This window comes from Ascaphus truei, chromosome 1 (genome assembly GCF_040206685.1).
Source record: "Ascaphus truei isolate aAscTru1 chromosome 1, aAscTru1.hap1, whole genome shotgun sequence".
Taxonomy (NCBI): domain Eukaryota; kingdom Metazoa; phylum Chordata; class Amphibia; order Anura; family Ascaphidae; genus Ascaphus; species Ascaphus truei.
Window position 1 is genome coordinate 77,259,328 of NC_134483.1, and position 14,667 is coordinate 77,273,994.

The 14,667-nt window shown below is 38.2% G+C and overlaps 1 protein-coding gene across 5 annotated transcripts in view; it reads left to right on the forward strand.

The window, feature by feature from the left end:
* KIF2A (kinesin family member 2A) overlaps positions 1 to 12,109 on the forward strand; it is an 80,070-nt gene extending 67,961 nt beyond the window's left edge. For 3 of the 5 annotated variants that reach the window (XM_075589810.1, XM_075589793.1, XM_075589801.1), the window contains 7 exons: positions 395 to 505; positions 1,143 to 1,210; positions 4,149 to 4,262; positions 5,163 to 5,313; positions 7,666 to 7,767; positions 8,639 to 8,774; positions 9,114 to 12,109. In XM_075589810.1, the coding sequence (XP_075445925.1) occupies positions 395 to 505; positions 1,143 to 1,210; positions 4,149 to 4,262; positions 5,163 to 5,313; positions 7,666 to 7,767; positions 8,639 to 8,774; positions 9,114 to 9,199 (768 nt within the window). In that variant the 3' untranslated portion in view covers positions 9,200 to 12,109. The remainder of the gene's footprint in view (positions 1 to 394; positions 506 to 1,142; positions 1,211 to 4,148; positions 4,263 to 5,162; positions 5,314 to 7,665; positions 7,768 to 8,638; positions 8,775 to 9,113) is intronic. The other 2 variants (XM_075589828.1, XM_075589820.1) reach the window with 1 other exon arrangement.
* The last annotated feature ends 2,558 nt before the right edge of the window (positions 12,110 to 14,667 follow it).

The following is a 14,667-nucleotide window of genomic DNA, read 5'->3' on the forward strand; positions in this document are numbered from 1 at the left end:
GAAACAAAAGGGAGGTTTAAATCACCCACGTGGACAAATAGGAAGCCGTGAAGTCATCCATTACTGCTTCCTATTGGCCCTTGTGACGCAGGGGATTTAAACCTCCACAAAGTACTGGCGGCAACTTCGGTAAGTACCTCTAAAAGCAGGCGTCCCACGCTCGGGGGGGCTGAAAGAAATTCTGTTCAGCTTTAGAGACCCCCTGCTTCCTATACTTGTAATAAAACAAAAATAGTGGGTTGCCAGGCGGAACTGCTCCTTTAATTTACAGTTTCTAAAAATGAAAAGCTTGTACTTTCACACTATCCTTTCACTTCTGCAGGTGATATACAAGGACTATTTTTGTTCTGCATTATTTATTTGGAGAAATACCAATTATGTTTATTTTCTACAGGAGTGCATCCGTGCACTAGGAAGAAACAAACCACATACTCCGTTTAGAGCGAGTAAACTCACTCAAGTTCTACGAGACTCTTTTATTGGTGAAAACTCCCGTACCTGCATGGTAAGCTTATGGATGTGTGCTTGTTAGTATTACCAAAGCAATTTACGGTGACCCTATAAAAATGTATATCGATATCATTTACGATAATGTGACTGGAGTCGCACATCAAAAATAATTCCAAAGTTTGGTTCAGTTGAGGAAAGATTAAAAGTCCTTTTTTTTTTCTAAAGATCTTTTCAGACTTTGTAAGAAATGCTTTGGAAGATTTCATGTCCATATATTTGAATAGAGCTGAAATCTTCCCAAGCAACGGTAAGGTGGCTTTGAGCTTGTGGAATAAGGGTCTGTGTATGATGTTTTTACCTCAGTCGCTGACACTAGAAACTTGGGCAGATCACCTCGGCAGTGCCTAGGTATGGGAGTTGCCAAACCACACTGTTTGTGATTGCCAGTGAATAACTCATCACTTTATGAAATATGTGCTTTAAATTGTTTATTTCAAATTATAATTCTTCCTAAAACTTGGTGAGTTGCAGAGTCAGGGAACAAATGGCCTAAGATGAGCAACAGTTTTGTTATATACACTTTTGAGCATGGACTAAATGAGATATATAGTAGTGTTTAACTGCAAAATGATAGGTATAACCTCTCCTATTACTATTTTATTGGGCAATTGTGTGATTTTTTTTTTTTTCAGATTGCTACTATATCCCCTGGCATGGCATCCTGTGAAAACACTTTAAACACTTTAAGATACGCAAATAGGTATGTAACATATAAAACACAATCATGCTGGTAGATCTTAGAAGTGCTTTAGATGTGAATTCCATACCTGGATAACAGTTAATGTGAACATTGTGTAGTTCTCCAAAGGTGCCACTTTGCTGGGCAGGATGGCATAATTCAAAATGTTGAGACATAAAACATTGTGCATAATAGACTAACAATCCCATTCATCTTGCCGTTGAGTGACTTACAAGTTGCCACAGTGGGTTGCTGAACAGGCAAATAAACTCAGTATGGCAATTCTAAAAGAAGTCTGCAATCATTTTAGTAGACAGTGGCATGAACCTGAAAAGGGATGTTCACTTTTCCAACCATAACACAGCTGTCCAAAAGGCAGTGACATGACGATACGGTATCATATTATTATATAAAGATTAAGTACATCTAATGTTGAACAGCTCTTGTACTTATTTAAGTACTGGAATCACTGGCACAGAAATCGAAAAGTATAATTACTAACAAATCCTCAAATACCAAGTTACAACGTATGACAGTGCAAGTCATGCGTTTAAATCCTCTGACTTCTTAGTTAACCTAAGTGTGAGTATTTTAATATAAAGCAGTTTCTCCTACTCTCTTCTCCTCCCACTGCCCTCCCCCCATTGTTTTTACAGGAGGACGGAAAGCTGTGTCCCTCTGAGCCAAACATCACTATTTACAGTTCTGGGACCCCCTGGTTCCTGAGATACTTATCAGTGATGTTACCAGGTTTAAATCTCCTTCAGGAGAAACAAAATGGCTGCCAAATCTCGGGCCAATAGTAAGGTGCAACATCATCCATGTGGCTTCTTATTAGATGATCATTTACATCCCATTTGGAAACCAGGAATTAATGGGAACCAGGGGCTGATCTTTGCTATTTTCAGCTGGTACTTATCGGTGAATTTACCTGCATTACTTCCTTGTTTTTAAAGTGGTTTTTATTGGCCGTCCAATAGGACACTGTGACGGTGAGGGGGTAACAAGCTCTCTAAGGTTTAATCTCGTTTAGTTACCTCTGATCCATATATTGGGGTTCAAGAGTAAGCTCTTGAGCCCAACTGTTGTACATGCATACTGTGTAAGTGTGCAACAAAGAATTTTTATGTTTTTGCCTTTCCAGGGATGCCAGCAAGCAGGGATGGCTAAGGTATGAGTTTCAAGGGGGGTTTTGCTGAGAAAGTGTTGTCAGAATGTGCCTAGGTAGTTGGGGTCCAGAGTTGATGGTTCCCCTAAAAATGTACCAGAGAATCATGTTTGATTCCTGGATACATGTAGGCACATTGTCCTGGCACTATCTCCCCTTGAAAACACTTGCGCGACTCACCGCTAGGGTTCCCTGTTTCAGCACAGCACAGAAAGGTAAATGGTGCAAAGGGATGCATAGTGTCCCTGTAACTGAGCGGTTTAGGTTAAGGGGGATGCCCAGGTAACCCAGAACCCATATAGAGGTTCATGGGTGCTCCAACCATAGATACGGTTGTGAGGGGATTCTTAGAGTTCAGTCCAAGTCTATGAGATAGTGTGTGGGGAATATAGGCTAGTAGAAAATAAAGTGCAGCTTTCTATTCTATTCCCCATACCCAGAGACTTCGGATATGTAAAAGTATATTTTTATTAACATTGTGTTTCATATAAGATATACTGTTACGCACAGTAATGAGCTGGGACTTTCAGAACCAATGTTCTGACAGGCTACCAAGTTGGTGCCAGTAAGTCTGCAGGACATCAGAGTTGAAAGCCACCAGAGGATGTCTGAGGTGTGAAGACCATTTAGGTAGCAAGGAAGGGCTCAAGTACTCACGTCCTGGGATGAATGGAAGTTGTCCAGGCTACCATTTGCCCCACCAGACTTGGAGGAGCCTAACCCAGTGGGTGGCATCTGAATAGCAAAGGACTAAGGTGGCAAACTTGCGCATGTCCCTTGGCAGATTCAGATTCCACGCTTACACGGTTTCAGAGACTAGCTGATTGGCTGAAAGGAAAGTTCCCACGCTGTGATTGGCTGTAGTATTTTGTTAATGAACTCCAAAATACTATAAGAAACGCCCGAGCCAATCAAACAGGAGATTCTCAGCGCCAGAACATCGGCGGGATTTTTGAAAGTACTAAAAAGTGCTCTTACACGGCACCGGCTTCAGAAATCTTTGCCCGGAAAATATTCTAAGTCCATTTTTTCGCGGCCAAGTTCTCACAATTGAACGTTGCGGTCGTGGTTGGGATTGTAAGCCGATTTTAGTTCCAGGATGTTTGGAGCTAAGTCCCGGTCAAGGAAAATCTCTGTTTTAGAGTACACAGCAGCTAGGAAAGTCTCTAGTTTTTTAACCCAGTTCCCAAGTAAGTGTGTCTTTTCTTATGTAGTTTGTGTATAATTTTGTGTATGCCTTTTTGTGCGAATAAATCACAATTTATTTCACTTTACATGTTTTGCTCAATGTATGATTCTGGTAAAAAGGTGTAAATGCCTGGTCTCCCGTGACTGACACCACAACCGATCACGTTGAGGCTTCCTATTTGCTTGCGGGACTCGCAAGATTTTGCAGCCACTCCCCTGAAGGGATAATTAAAACTGGTAACTTCACTGGTTTGTATCTCATAAACCAGTGAAAATAGCATGGTTCAGGTCTGCATTACCCCTCCCGCTCCCACCCCCTACCCAGCAAAAAAAAAGTCCATGTCCTATTATCCAAGGATATTTTTTATTTGTAATTCGTATTATGCTTACTAATTGGATATCACACCTATAGTATTGGTACTAACATTGTATTATATTAATATGGCAACTTGTATACTTAAATTGTTTATAACTATGCAATCTTTTTTTTTAACACTGTCTATACACATTCTTAATGTATCACTGCATAGACAACTTGCTAAAACTGCATTCTATCCTTATCAAAACTTTTCTTCAACTTTCTGCTTTATCTTGGCGCTCCAGAGTAAAGGAATTTGGAATTAGTCCATCGGATATTCCCTTCTCACAGGGTAGCAGCAGTCGCTCTGATCTCTCTCCTTCCTATGAGTATGACGACTTTTCTCCTACGCTCACCAGGTCTACTTCATTCTATACATTACACTCCTAAAACCTTTTCATGTATATGTCTATATTTTTTGTGTGGGGTGAATCATTTAAACACTGTCCCTGGTAATCCTTTCAAAATTATTTGTCACGTGTGTATTGAGATATATATTTTTTTGCATGGTCGGCATCATTTATAGGTATTTTATCATTTATTAGCATGTATGTTTTTATTGGCAATTCCTTTAGTGTAAAATTCCTTGTGTCATCTTTTATAGATTTCTTTGTCCTAATTTAACTGAATTTGAAACTTACATTTTGTTTAGGGCTTTACACTTCACTTGTCGTTGACAAATATCCCATATATATTTGTATACACTCTGTGGTGTAGCTAAATATTATTTTTTCAACCAACGAAAATTTTTGGGAGAACAATAAAAATCCTTTTCATCTTACTAAAGTAATTGAAAAAATTAGAAAACAGGCATAAACTATTGCTTAACCTTTAATTTGCTTCTAGCCAGTGCTATGCAAAGTAGAAACCCCTGTCCCAGTGAGATTGCAATCTATTTCTGTGTTCCTCAAGCAGTATAAACAAGTGGCTTGCCTGATGTCATAAATTGCTGCTGTGAACATGTGATGGTACTCAGCAGATACAGTACAAATGTATTCATTGTAATTCAATGTTCTGGTCTGGCTTTAGGAAAGGCTTCAGACACATTGCTCAGAGCTGTTTCTTTCCCACATAAATACTGCATCATGGCTCTTTATTGGATGGTTTGTAATTATCGAACAAAGAGATCTGTATAACTGACATCTCATATACATGGAATGTTTAATTACTTTTTTTTTTTATCGCTATTTTGCATGTTATGTTTTTCTAAATATTCGCTGTTTGAATAAGGTGGGTAATGTGATGTTTTTATATTTCAGGGTAAAAGAGTTGACTGTGGATCCAACTGCTGCAGGAGACATCCGCCCCATGTTACATCATACTCCTAATCAATTGGATGACTTGGAAACACTGTGGGGAGTAGGAAGCTCTCCTCAGAGAGATGATCTCAAACTGCTTTGTGAACAAAATGTGAGTGGATGCATTTTTATAAAGGCAATGATAATATTCAAATAATACATTTGTTTTCTTTAAACTTTTTATGTAGACGCCTTAGCAAAATTCAAGTTTAAAGTATCTAATTAGAGTACATTCTTAATGAAGCTTTCTGGCAGGGACACCATGAAGTTGTCCAGGAGTGTCCAACTCCAGTTCTCATGAGTCACCAACACTCAGGTTTTAAAGATATTCTTCAGCACAGGTTGAGCCATCTGTGCTGAAGCAAGGATATCCTTAAAACCTGACCTGTTGGTGACCCTTGAGGACTGCCCAAAGAATGTTTTTTTTTTTCAGCTTCGCATATGTCCTGCTTTCACATGGAGTGCTGGACACGATCTGAAGTATATGGGTATGGAAGAGGACAACTCTTGTTTCCGGGTTAAGGGGCATCACGGTCACGGGACCGCGTTATCCCGCAGGGGCAGTGGCACTTTGGTGTATGTAACCGTTACAGACCAGATTAAAATGTGAGACAGCTTTAGTTTTGAAAGAACTTAGACTGCTGGCGGCTGTGAGAGTCTCCGGTAGATTGTTCCAGTTGTGGGGTGCACGGTAAAAGAATGAGGAGGGGCTGGATACTTTGTTGAACCTTGGGACCATGAAGTCTTTTGGAGTCAGATCTCAGATAAGTGCTGCATGTGGTAGGGTTGAGGAGCTTGTTCAGATAGGCGGGTAGCTTGCCCAGAAAGTATTTGAAGGCAAGACAGGAAAGATGAACTTTGCGCCTAGACTCAAGTGATGACCAATCTAGTTCTTTGAGCATTTCACAGTGATGTGTGTTGTAGTTGCATTGGATGACAAAGCGGCATATTGAGTTGTAGAGGATATAATGTTTGCCAAGGTGAGTTTGAGGTGCTATGTCCCCATAGTCTATAATTGGCATGAGCATCTGCTGTACGATGCACTTTCTGACCAGCAGACGTAAAGAGGATTTGTTCCTTTATAGTACACCTAGTTTGGCATCGTTTTTGGATATCCGGGTATCAATGTGCAACCCAAATGTTAAATGGGAGTCAAACCATATGCCCAAATATTTTGAAACTAGTAACAGGAGAGTTGGTTCTGATCTGGAGCTCATTCATTGGAAGCTTTAGAAATTTAGCCTTGGTCCCAAATACCATTGTTAGTTTTATCAGTGTTTAAAAACAGTTATTTTGGGGGAAATCCAATTTTCAAGTCTCAAAGTCAGATTGAAGTATGTGTTCAAGGTCGGAGAGGTTAGGGTTGTGTGCATAAAAGATTGTCATCCGCATACATGTGTATTGAAGCTCCCTTACAAGCTATAGGAAGATCATTAATGAACACTGAGAAGAGTAGAGGCTCGAGAACAGAGCCTTGCGGGACACCGCAGGTGATATCCAAGGGGTTGGAGTTAGTGCCCGAGAGACACATTGTGATGTATCTGATAGGTAGGAATGAAACCAGTTTAAAGCATGCTTCCCTATTCCAGAGCACTGGCGATTGTTTAGCAAGATAACATGATCAACATTATCAAAAGCCTTTGCAAAATCTACGAATATTGCACCAGTAAGTTGTTCCATTCTCATTGCAAGCTTTTAGCAGTGTAGTTACCATGGGAGTGTTCGGGGCGAAAGCCGAATTGGCTAGTGAAATTTGTCTTGGTATAGTAATCGGTTCATTGGGAGTGAACACATTTTTCCATGACTTTGGATAGTATTGGGAGAAGAGAGATTGGCCTGTAGTTTGAGACAGTGTTTTTGTCCCCACTTTTGAAGATTGGGACAACTCTGGCAGTTTTGCAGGTCTTAGGGATATGGCCTGAAAACAAAATAGTTGATTAGGGAAGCAAGCGGTTTGGCAATGGCTGGGGCACCAAGTCGTAGGAACTTAGATTGCTGTAGGTCAGGTCCACATTGGCTGCTTAGTTTTAATTTGAGGAGCGCTTGTGTAATCTCTTCAGATTCTGAGATAAATTGAAAATTGTGGGCAGTGTTGAGGGGCTATAGGGGTACTCCCAGAATGAGGCTCATAGTTCAGGAGGCAGCTATATTAAATAATCAAACCATGTGTTTACCTACTCGTATGTATGTGTAATATATATGTTTATTAAATCACATTCACTGAGCTCGAAGTCTTTTCCCAACATATTTACTTTTTTTTTTATCAGTGTTTTACTTTTGTCAGTATAAGCTAAATATGCTATATAATGTATAAGCTTATATAATACATGATAATGTATAATGCATAAATAAGCATCATATTTATGATTTGATCTGATTAATTATATACTATTGAAAAAGCACTATTCTATTTCTACATTTTAACTCAAACATATAAAACATTCATATCTATTGTTTTATTCAGGAGGAAGAGGTTTCTCCACAATTGTTTACATTCCATGAAGCAGTGTCACAAATGGTAGAAATGGAGGAACAGGTAGTAGAAGATCACAGAGCGGTCTTTCAGGTATCTGTTTCTTTATCTGAAGGGGCTTTCAATATTTGGGTGGTTCAGATTAATGCATTGTACATTGATATGGATCTATACACATCAAGCTCCCATTGCTCTTTTTTTTTTTTTTAGAGAAAATAGACGTTCAAGTAGCACAGATTATGTTGGAAATGCTGCTGTATAGCACCCACCCTCCTACTAGCCTATAACTTACTGTACTTATAGCAGGAACATGTTCTTTATGGTGCTTTTACAGTATGTAAGGATATATATTTTTGAGCATTAGAGAGATGTGTTGTAGAACAACTTATCTTTGGAGATCTTCTATACCGTTTGTGGCTCTCTGAAGCTTTAGCCTATATTGCAGAATGTTAATCTCCAGCTATTTGTGGTACAGTGGTAATTCCCTTATGATGCAGTATAGACTTAGAGTGAAATATGTTTCTGGTAAAACTACCTAGTGCAAAAACATATTTTTGTTAACCACTTTATATATAATTCATATCATGTTTTCCATGGGGCTGCGAACATTTGGGTCTTTATTTAAACATATATTATAGTTATAAAGCAACACTAAAGTAGCACAGTGTGCTTTCACATTATTGAATTTCCAGTGCATTTGCTAGGTGTAGTTCTAGCTTTAATTTATAAGCTATAAAATACCTTTTTGGTCTTGCTAAATACTAACGTGATTTAGCTTTATGCTTCATTACAGCTGGTAAGCTTTCTCTTATATGTAGATATTAATTTGATTTTCTGTCTTTTTTTACATTTTGCACTCTAGATTTTTGATACCGGAGGCACAGACCAGGAAAGATTTAGGATTATAAAATATATATATTTTTTAATTGTCTAAAATCTGAAAATGAAACTATTTGTCATTTAGGAGTCTATAAGGTGGCTAGAAGATGAAAAAGCTCTTCTTGAAATGACTGAAGAAGTAGACTACGATGTTGATTCATATGCTACACAACTCGAAGCAATCCTGGAGCAAAAGATTGACATTCTTGCCGAATTGCGGGGTAAGTTTATTAAAACTTTGGTAATTGAAAAGACACTTCTTGTTAATTTAATGTGCTAATAATTTTGTTTTATAGCTACCTAATATAGTTTGTCATGCAAAGTTTACCGAACCCACTCTGCATACCGCAAACAATAAGAGCTTAATAATAGACTACTTTTTTATACATTACTTCTACAATATTTTGTGTGTTATTGTTGCCGTCTTGCCTACTGTTTTTCCCATAGCTGGTTACTTGAGTAAGCATAAAGTTTCAGCATTGCAGTAATAAGAAAGTATCTGTCTAGAAGATTCACATAAATAGTTTTTCCTAAATAATCCTGTTTCTTTCGTTTTGAAGACAAAGTGAAATCTTTCCGTACTGCTTTGCAAGAGGAGGAACACGCCAGCAAACAAATCAATCCGAAGAGGCCACGAGCGCTTTAAAGAAGAGAAGGAAAAAAAAAAGAATTTGATGAAGGATTACCTAAAACTTTCTACTGTAAAATAGCATTGTTCTGAAACTGTTGCTGTAAGAACCCAATTACTTGAAAGCGTGTGAACTTTTTATCAGTGGAAATGTCCTCCTCTTTCACTTGAATGGGATGTCGGTTTTGGGCTAACCACTACATTGACGTCAAGACAAGCTTCTAATTCAAACAGCACAAACATATTGTTAGGGACTGTGAGTTGCTTTGTCCAAAATATTCCATTCAATCATGTTTTATGTTCAAACGTCTTTGCCAATTTTTTCTTTTAAATAACGAATTTAAAACTGTGGACTGGGGGATATATGGCATTTTATTTTAAAACCAGGCTCTGTTCTGTTCCAAAAAGCAGCTGTGCCATTTTAAATTGTTTGCATGCATATTCATTAGTAATTGTACAGATTTTGAATGAATTAGCTGTGCTCGCCTCCTCTTATGTGCCTTCATCAAGGCTATTGATCCTACATGTTGTGTATTTCCATTAAGCACAGCCTTAACTTAACAATAAAACAACAACATTCCTTGTTGTCAGTGTAAAATAACGGTGTATTTGTGTTTTGAACCAGTTTTTTTTATGTTTAGCTTATGTTGCAGGGTGTGCCATATGACAAAACAGGAAACCTATTGTACATTAGTAAAAAATGATCTGGAAATTCCATCTTCCACTTGTAAAATGCATATTTGAATTCTGTAAAGCGTGGCTATATAATGCAAATTTTCTTTGTAAAGAATAAAATTTAATGTACAATAAAAGGTACAGCGACATTAACATCTTGTACCTTTTGAGATGATGTAGATTAAAAATGTTACAGTATAGTAACACTGACAGAATAGTAGTTCACTGTTCCCTACAGTTTCAATGTTTTGTTTTCTTACAAAGGAATCCAAGAAATACATCTCTCTACAATAGACCTATGGTGTTTAATAAAATGATACAAATTGAATCTGTCCATTTCCAGTAATACTCAAGTCTTTTACCAATGGAGACAACTGAATTATATTAACTATAAATTCACTGCCTTATGTCAGATCTGTTAACTTAGGTTTTTAGCACACAAGTTAACAATAAATGGAACTGTGTGTGGCAAGTCTTGTAAAGAAGCTTGGTGTCATTTGTGGTGGTTTTCATCATCAACATGTTTAACACCTGTAACAAACATCTCATCCTCACATAATTACAAAAGTTCCTTAGATTTACACTAAATAAAAACATGAACTAAATGGAAAAATCTATTAGGATGTACGAGAGTTTTTTACAGTCCCTCCTTGGATAAAAGGGCAGAAAGAAGTGTGTTAACTAGATTACCACCATTTTCTAAAAAATCAGACTATTATATAAGCATTTCTAAATAATTTCAACTTTAAACATTTTCATTTTACAAATCGTTATCAAATGTTTTGTTGGTGAGCAGCTTTAGTACACAGGGTTTTGTCAAAGCCATGGATCAAGTATTCCTTTTTTGTTTTTTGCAAAGTAATAGCGAAGTCTTCATTTGTCGATCGGATAAAATTAGGCAGCTCATATACTTACATTTATTACACCCGAAGAAAATTAAAACAATCATTGTGTAACTAATACAAGGTAGTAACTGTTATTTTAAGGGTAATTCATTACTTTATGGAAGACCATTATAGTGATGAATTGTTTACAGTTTTTTTATTTATTTTTACCTGCTATGTGGGATTGCCCCTTTAATATATCGTGGCACTTGGGGCCCTTGTTAGTTTGAGTGTTTGTAGATTGGCATGCACCAGCGGGGAAAAAGTTGTAGTGCTTTTAGAGTCAAATTCTATATACCATCTAAGTCTTTAGGAAGGTTTTGCCAAAAACAGATGAAACAGACGCCTCAACAGATATAGAATAACTCCCTTTGGTCATCTAATAGCATGGATGTACTCTTATTATTTCAATTTTTTTTAATCTGCCCATGGAATAGAGAGCACAAATATTTTCTGGCACTCGTAGTGAATACAATTCACTTGATTGATATACAAGGAAAAGTTCTGTCTTAATGGCAATATATTCAGTAACAATAGTGTTATTTTGTAAAGTTTATCAAACACATATTACAGTCTAATTCCTCTAATATATCTCTTTAAGATCAATCTGCACCTACAGGTGCTAGTAATACGTATGTTACTCACATGTTAACATCAGGCAGTCGGCTGGCCACAATACTTAATGCTTACACCATCCAAGTCATAATTGGATTTGGGAATAGAGAAAATGTAGTATTTTTCGCCCAAAAAGTATTTGTCCTCTGTCAAATATATATTTAGTCATTTGGAATAAAAAAAAAAAAAAAAAATGTGATTGTTAAAAAGATTTTTAAATAATTACACTCGTGGCTATATTGATGTAATTTATCTTGTTAGATGTGCGAGTTATGAATTATGATCAGGACAAAGAGATTCACAATATGAAGTCAATATAACGCCACAAGTTATTTTCCCATGCTGGAGGAAGCATTATGAAGTGTAAAATATCACAGGTTGAGAGTATATGCTGGCCTGTGCAATGATATTCTGTTAAACATGTCCCTGACACTCTGCTGTGCATTTTTTATTTAAAGAGGATTTCTTAAATTGTATAAAAATTGTATAAACCTCATTGATCCCAAACAGCTTTTTCTTTTATTATTGTCATTCAGTAGTGACTGAATCATAGCTGACCTATTTTGTACCTATTTTCCCTGCAACTTCAGCATCATTTGGATTCTTTATTCCTAATCCCCTGTGGTTTCTTCCATATACTTTTAATCTGATTCTGTATATATTCATAATCTCAGGAATAGTAGGCCCTGATTTTATCTTGTTATATGTAATTTTGGTTTATTGTAATAAAGGTTGTTTTATTTATAACATTTTATTTCTACCCACTTGAGTGCATCATTAGAGGCAACATTTGGATGCCTTGTTCCTTTTTTTGTTCCTATTGCAATATGTCATCCTTACAAAAGTTTTTTTTTAACCTTCACATAAGAAAGTAGAGGTAGATTCTGGAAAGGAAAGTCTCAAGTAAATGGTATTTATTCAAACAAAAGAAAAATAAGATTAGCACTCAAAAAAATAAACAATGAAGTAGGGTCTTGGTCAGCAGACAAGATTCTGTTGTTTCTTTTTAGATATCTTTTAGTACATGGAGGAGAAAAGGCCTCGGTGGAACTGACTGTTTTCCCCCTGCATGTACCCCCCAATAACATCTAAAAAAAAAAAACCCCACATAAATCATGTCTGCTGGCATCCTACTACAGTAAGTTTATTTTTACGTGCTCTTCTTCAAAGAAGTTTGACTTAGAACATGCGTGAGCGGTACACCCCCCCCTCCCGTTTTACCTATTTGTACTTCTATATGAATAGTAACTGTGAATTCCTCATGTGCGTCTGTCAGTCTGTGCGTGTGTCTGTGGCGCTGGCAGCTACTGTGCAGGCGCGGCCGAACAGCAGCAACGGCTCCTGCGCATGCGCGCCGAGCTTTGGAGGCCTCCGAATCCGCGCCAGCTGCCATAACAGCCTCTTCTGCCAGCAGTGACGTCACTTCCGTCTCCAACAAGGCAATTTACTCCAAGGGAAATTTTCATTTGGTAGATGCCAGCATAGAAGTTTCACTTCAAAAAAATAACAGAGTAACACTCAAAAAACAGAAGTATTAAGTGATGTGACCATCCTGGGTCAGAAGCGGAGCGGTCTCTTGGCTGCAGCACAGGACGCTGAGTGTCTATCCCCCAAATGGACCAGCCTTGATATCACTTCCAGATTGGGCACAACGCACAGGGATAAGAGCAGGTCACTCGACAATATCAGAACGCCTCCACATGCTGTTGGATGATGCCGTACGCCTTTCACTCAGATTCCTTGGGGGCTATGTTGAAGGGTAAGACGGTCTATCTTCTTATAGTAGATATGTCAGATGACATCACGATGCACACGACATCTATAGTTGGTTACTATAAGTCACAACGGCTGAATATCTCGCACTACACGAGTGAGATATACACAAACCCATCCTTTCCGTTTAACTGACAGTGCGGTGCTATATTTCTCTTTACTGTTTCTATTGCATATATGCTTGGAGAAATTTGCCCTCCAGATTTCACCTTTTTTTTTTCTCTCTCCATATTTGTCAAGACTTGGAAAGCGTTGTTTTTCTAGAACTGTACTATCCCCAAGGATTGTATTTTTCACACACATTTATATTAATTTGCACTTTTTAAGTAATGTTGTGCGCTTGAATTTTCTGTTTTTTGTCTATACCCTCCTGCATACCTAAAGAGAGTCTACCTGCTGGTGTGTGATGGCAATGGTTGTAGAAACATTAAACGCTGCTGCCCCTTTCTAAAGGTATGGTATGCCACCTATGAAAATCCTCCATGAATAGTTCTGCTACCACGTTAAAGCAGGATACATATAGCTCCTATGATCGTATGTATGCTTTAGCAGCAAATAAATGTCTTGTTTTGTTCCCTCTTAGGTTCTATATATAATAAAATTTAAAATTTTCCTGCCTAAGCTCTTGTTCTGACTTGTGTGACCTTTTTGTTGCATGCGATTCTCCTGAGTGTAGGCTATCTAACCTCATAGAATAACTAATTGGCCTCCACCCTATTCCCTGATGAAGAAACTACCTTTGTTTCGAAACGCGTTGGAATAGTGCCAAATATTAAGTGACTCGAGTAAGCTCCACAGCGGCCCACTGTCTGCCCCAAAGGTGACTGGTGAGCGATTGAGTTTGCGGCTTCTGGTGTCGCGGTCGAGTGACGTCACCGGGAGACGGATGGTGAAACAGCGGGACGTGTTTGAAAGAGTGCTGAACGCCATTACACATTCTCCTGTGTGATTCTAGTGTTGGCAATACGGATTAACATCCTGGAACTGCTTATATCTGCACTGAAACCGATTTGCTTAAGAAGGACTGACACCTACTGATGAGACGTCGCTGGGGTGAAAGAACGTGGGAAGCATTCACTGACATCCTACCTCTGACGTCCCTCCTGCGTTTGGTGCATGGGTAACACATCCCTGTTATGCTGTTTTAAATGCTATTTGATGTACGCAGAATACTCGCCTTAATTATTTATTCACAATATATGTTACAATTTTACACTGAGCGTTGTGCACTGTTTTTTGGTATCTTTTCTATATTGGCCCTGGGGGTGTCCAAGCCACCCCTGTTCCACGGCTGCAGACGCTCTCCAATTTTATTAAGAATCACCTATCATACATTGGTATCTACCAACACTACCCACTTGGTTGGTTTATGGTTGTGTAAATTTAAGTTAGATTGTAGTAGCGCACTTCCCCCCACTCCCTTCTGTTCACATACCTAAAGAGTCTTACTGCTGGTGTGTGATAGCAACGGTTGTAGAAACATTAAACGCTGCTGCCCCTTTCTAAAGGTATGGTATGCCACCTATGAAAATCCTCCAT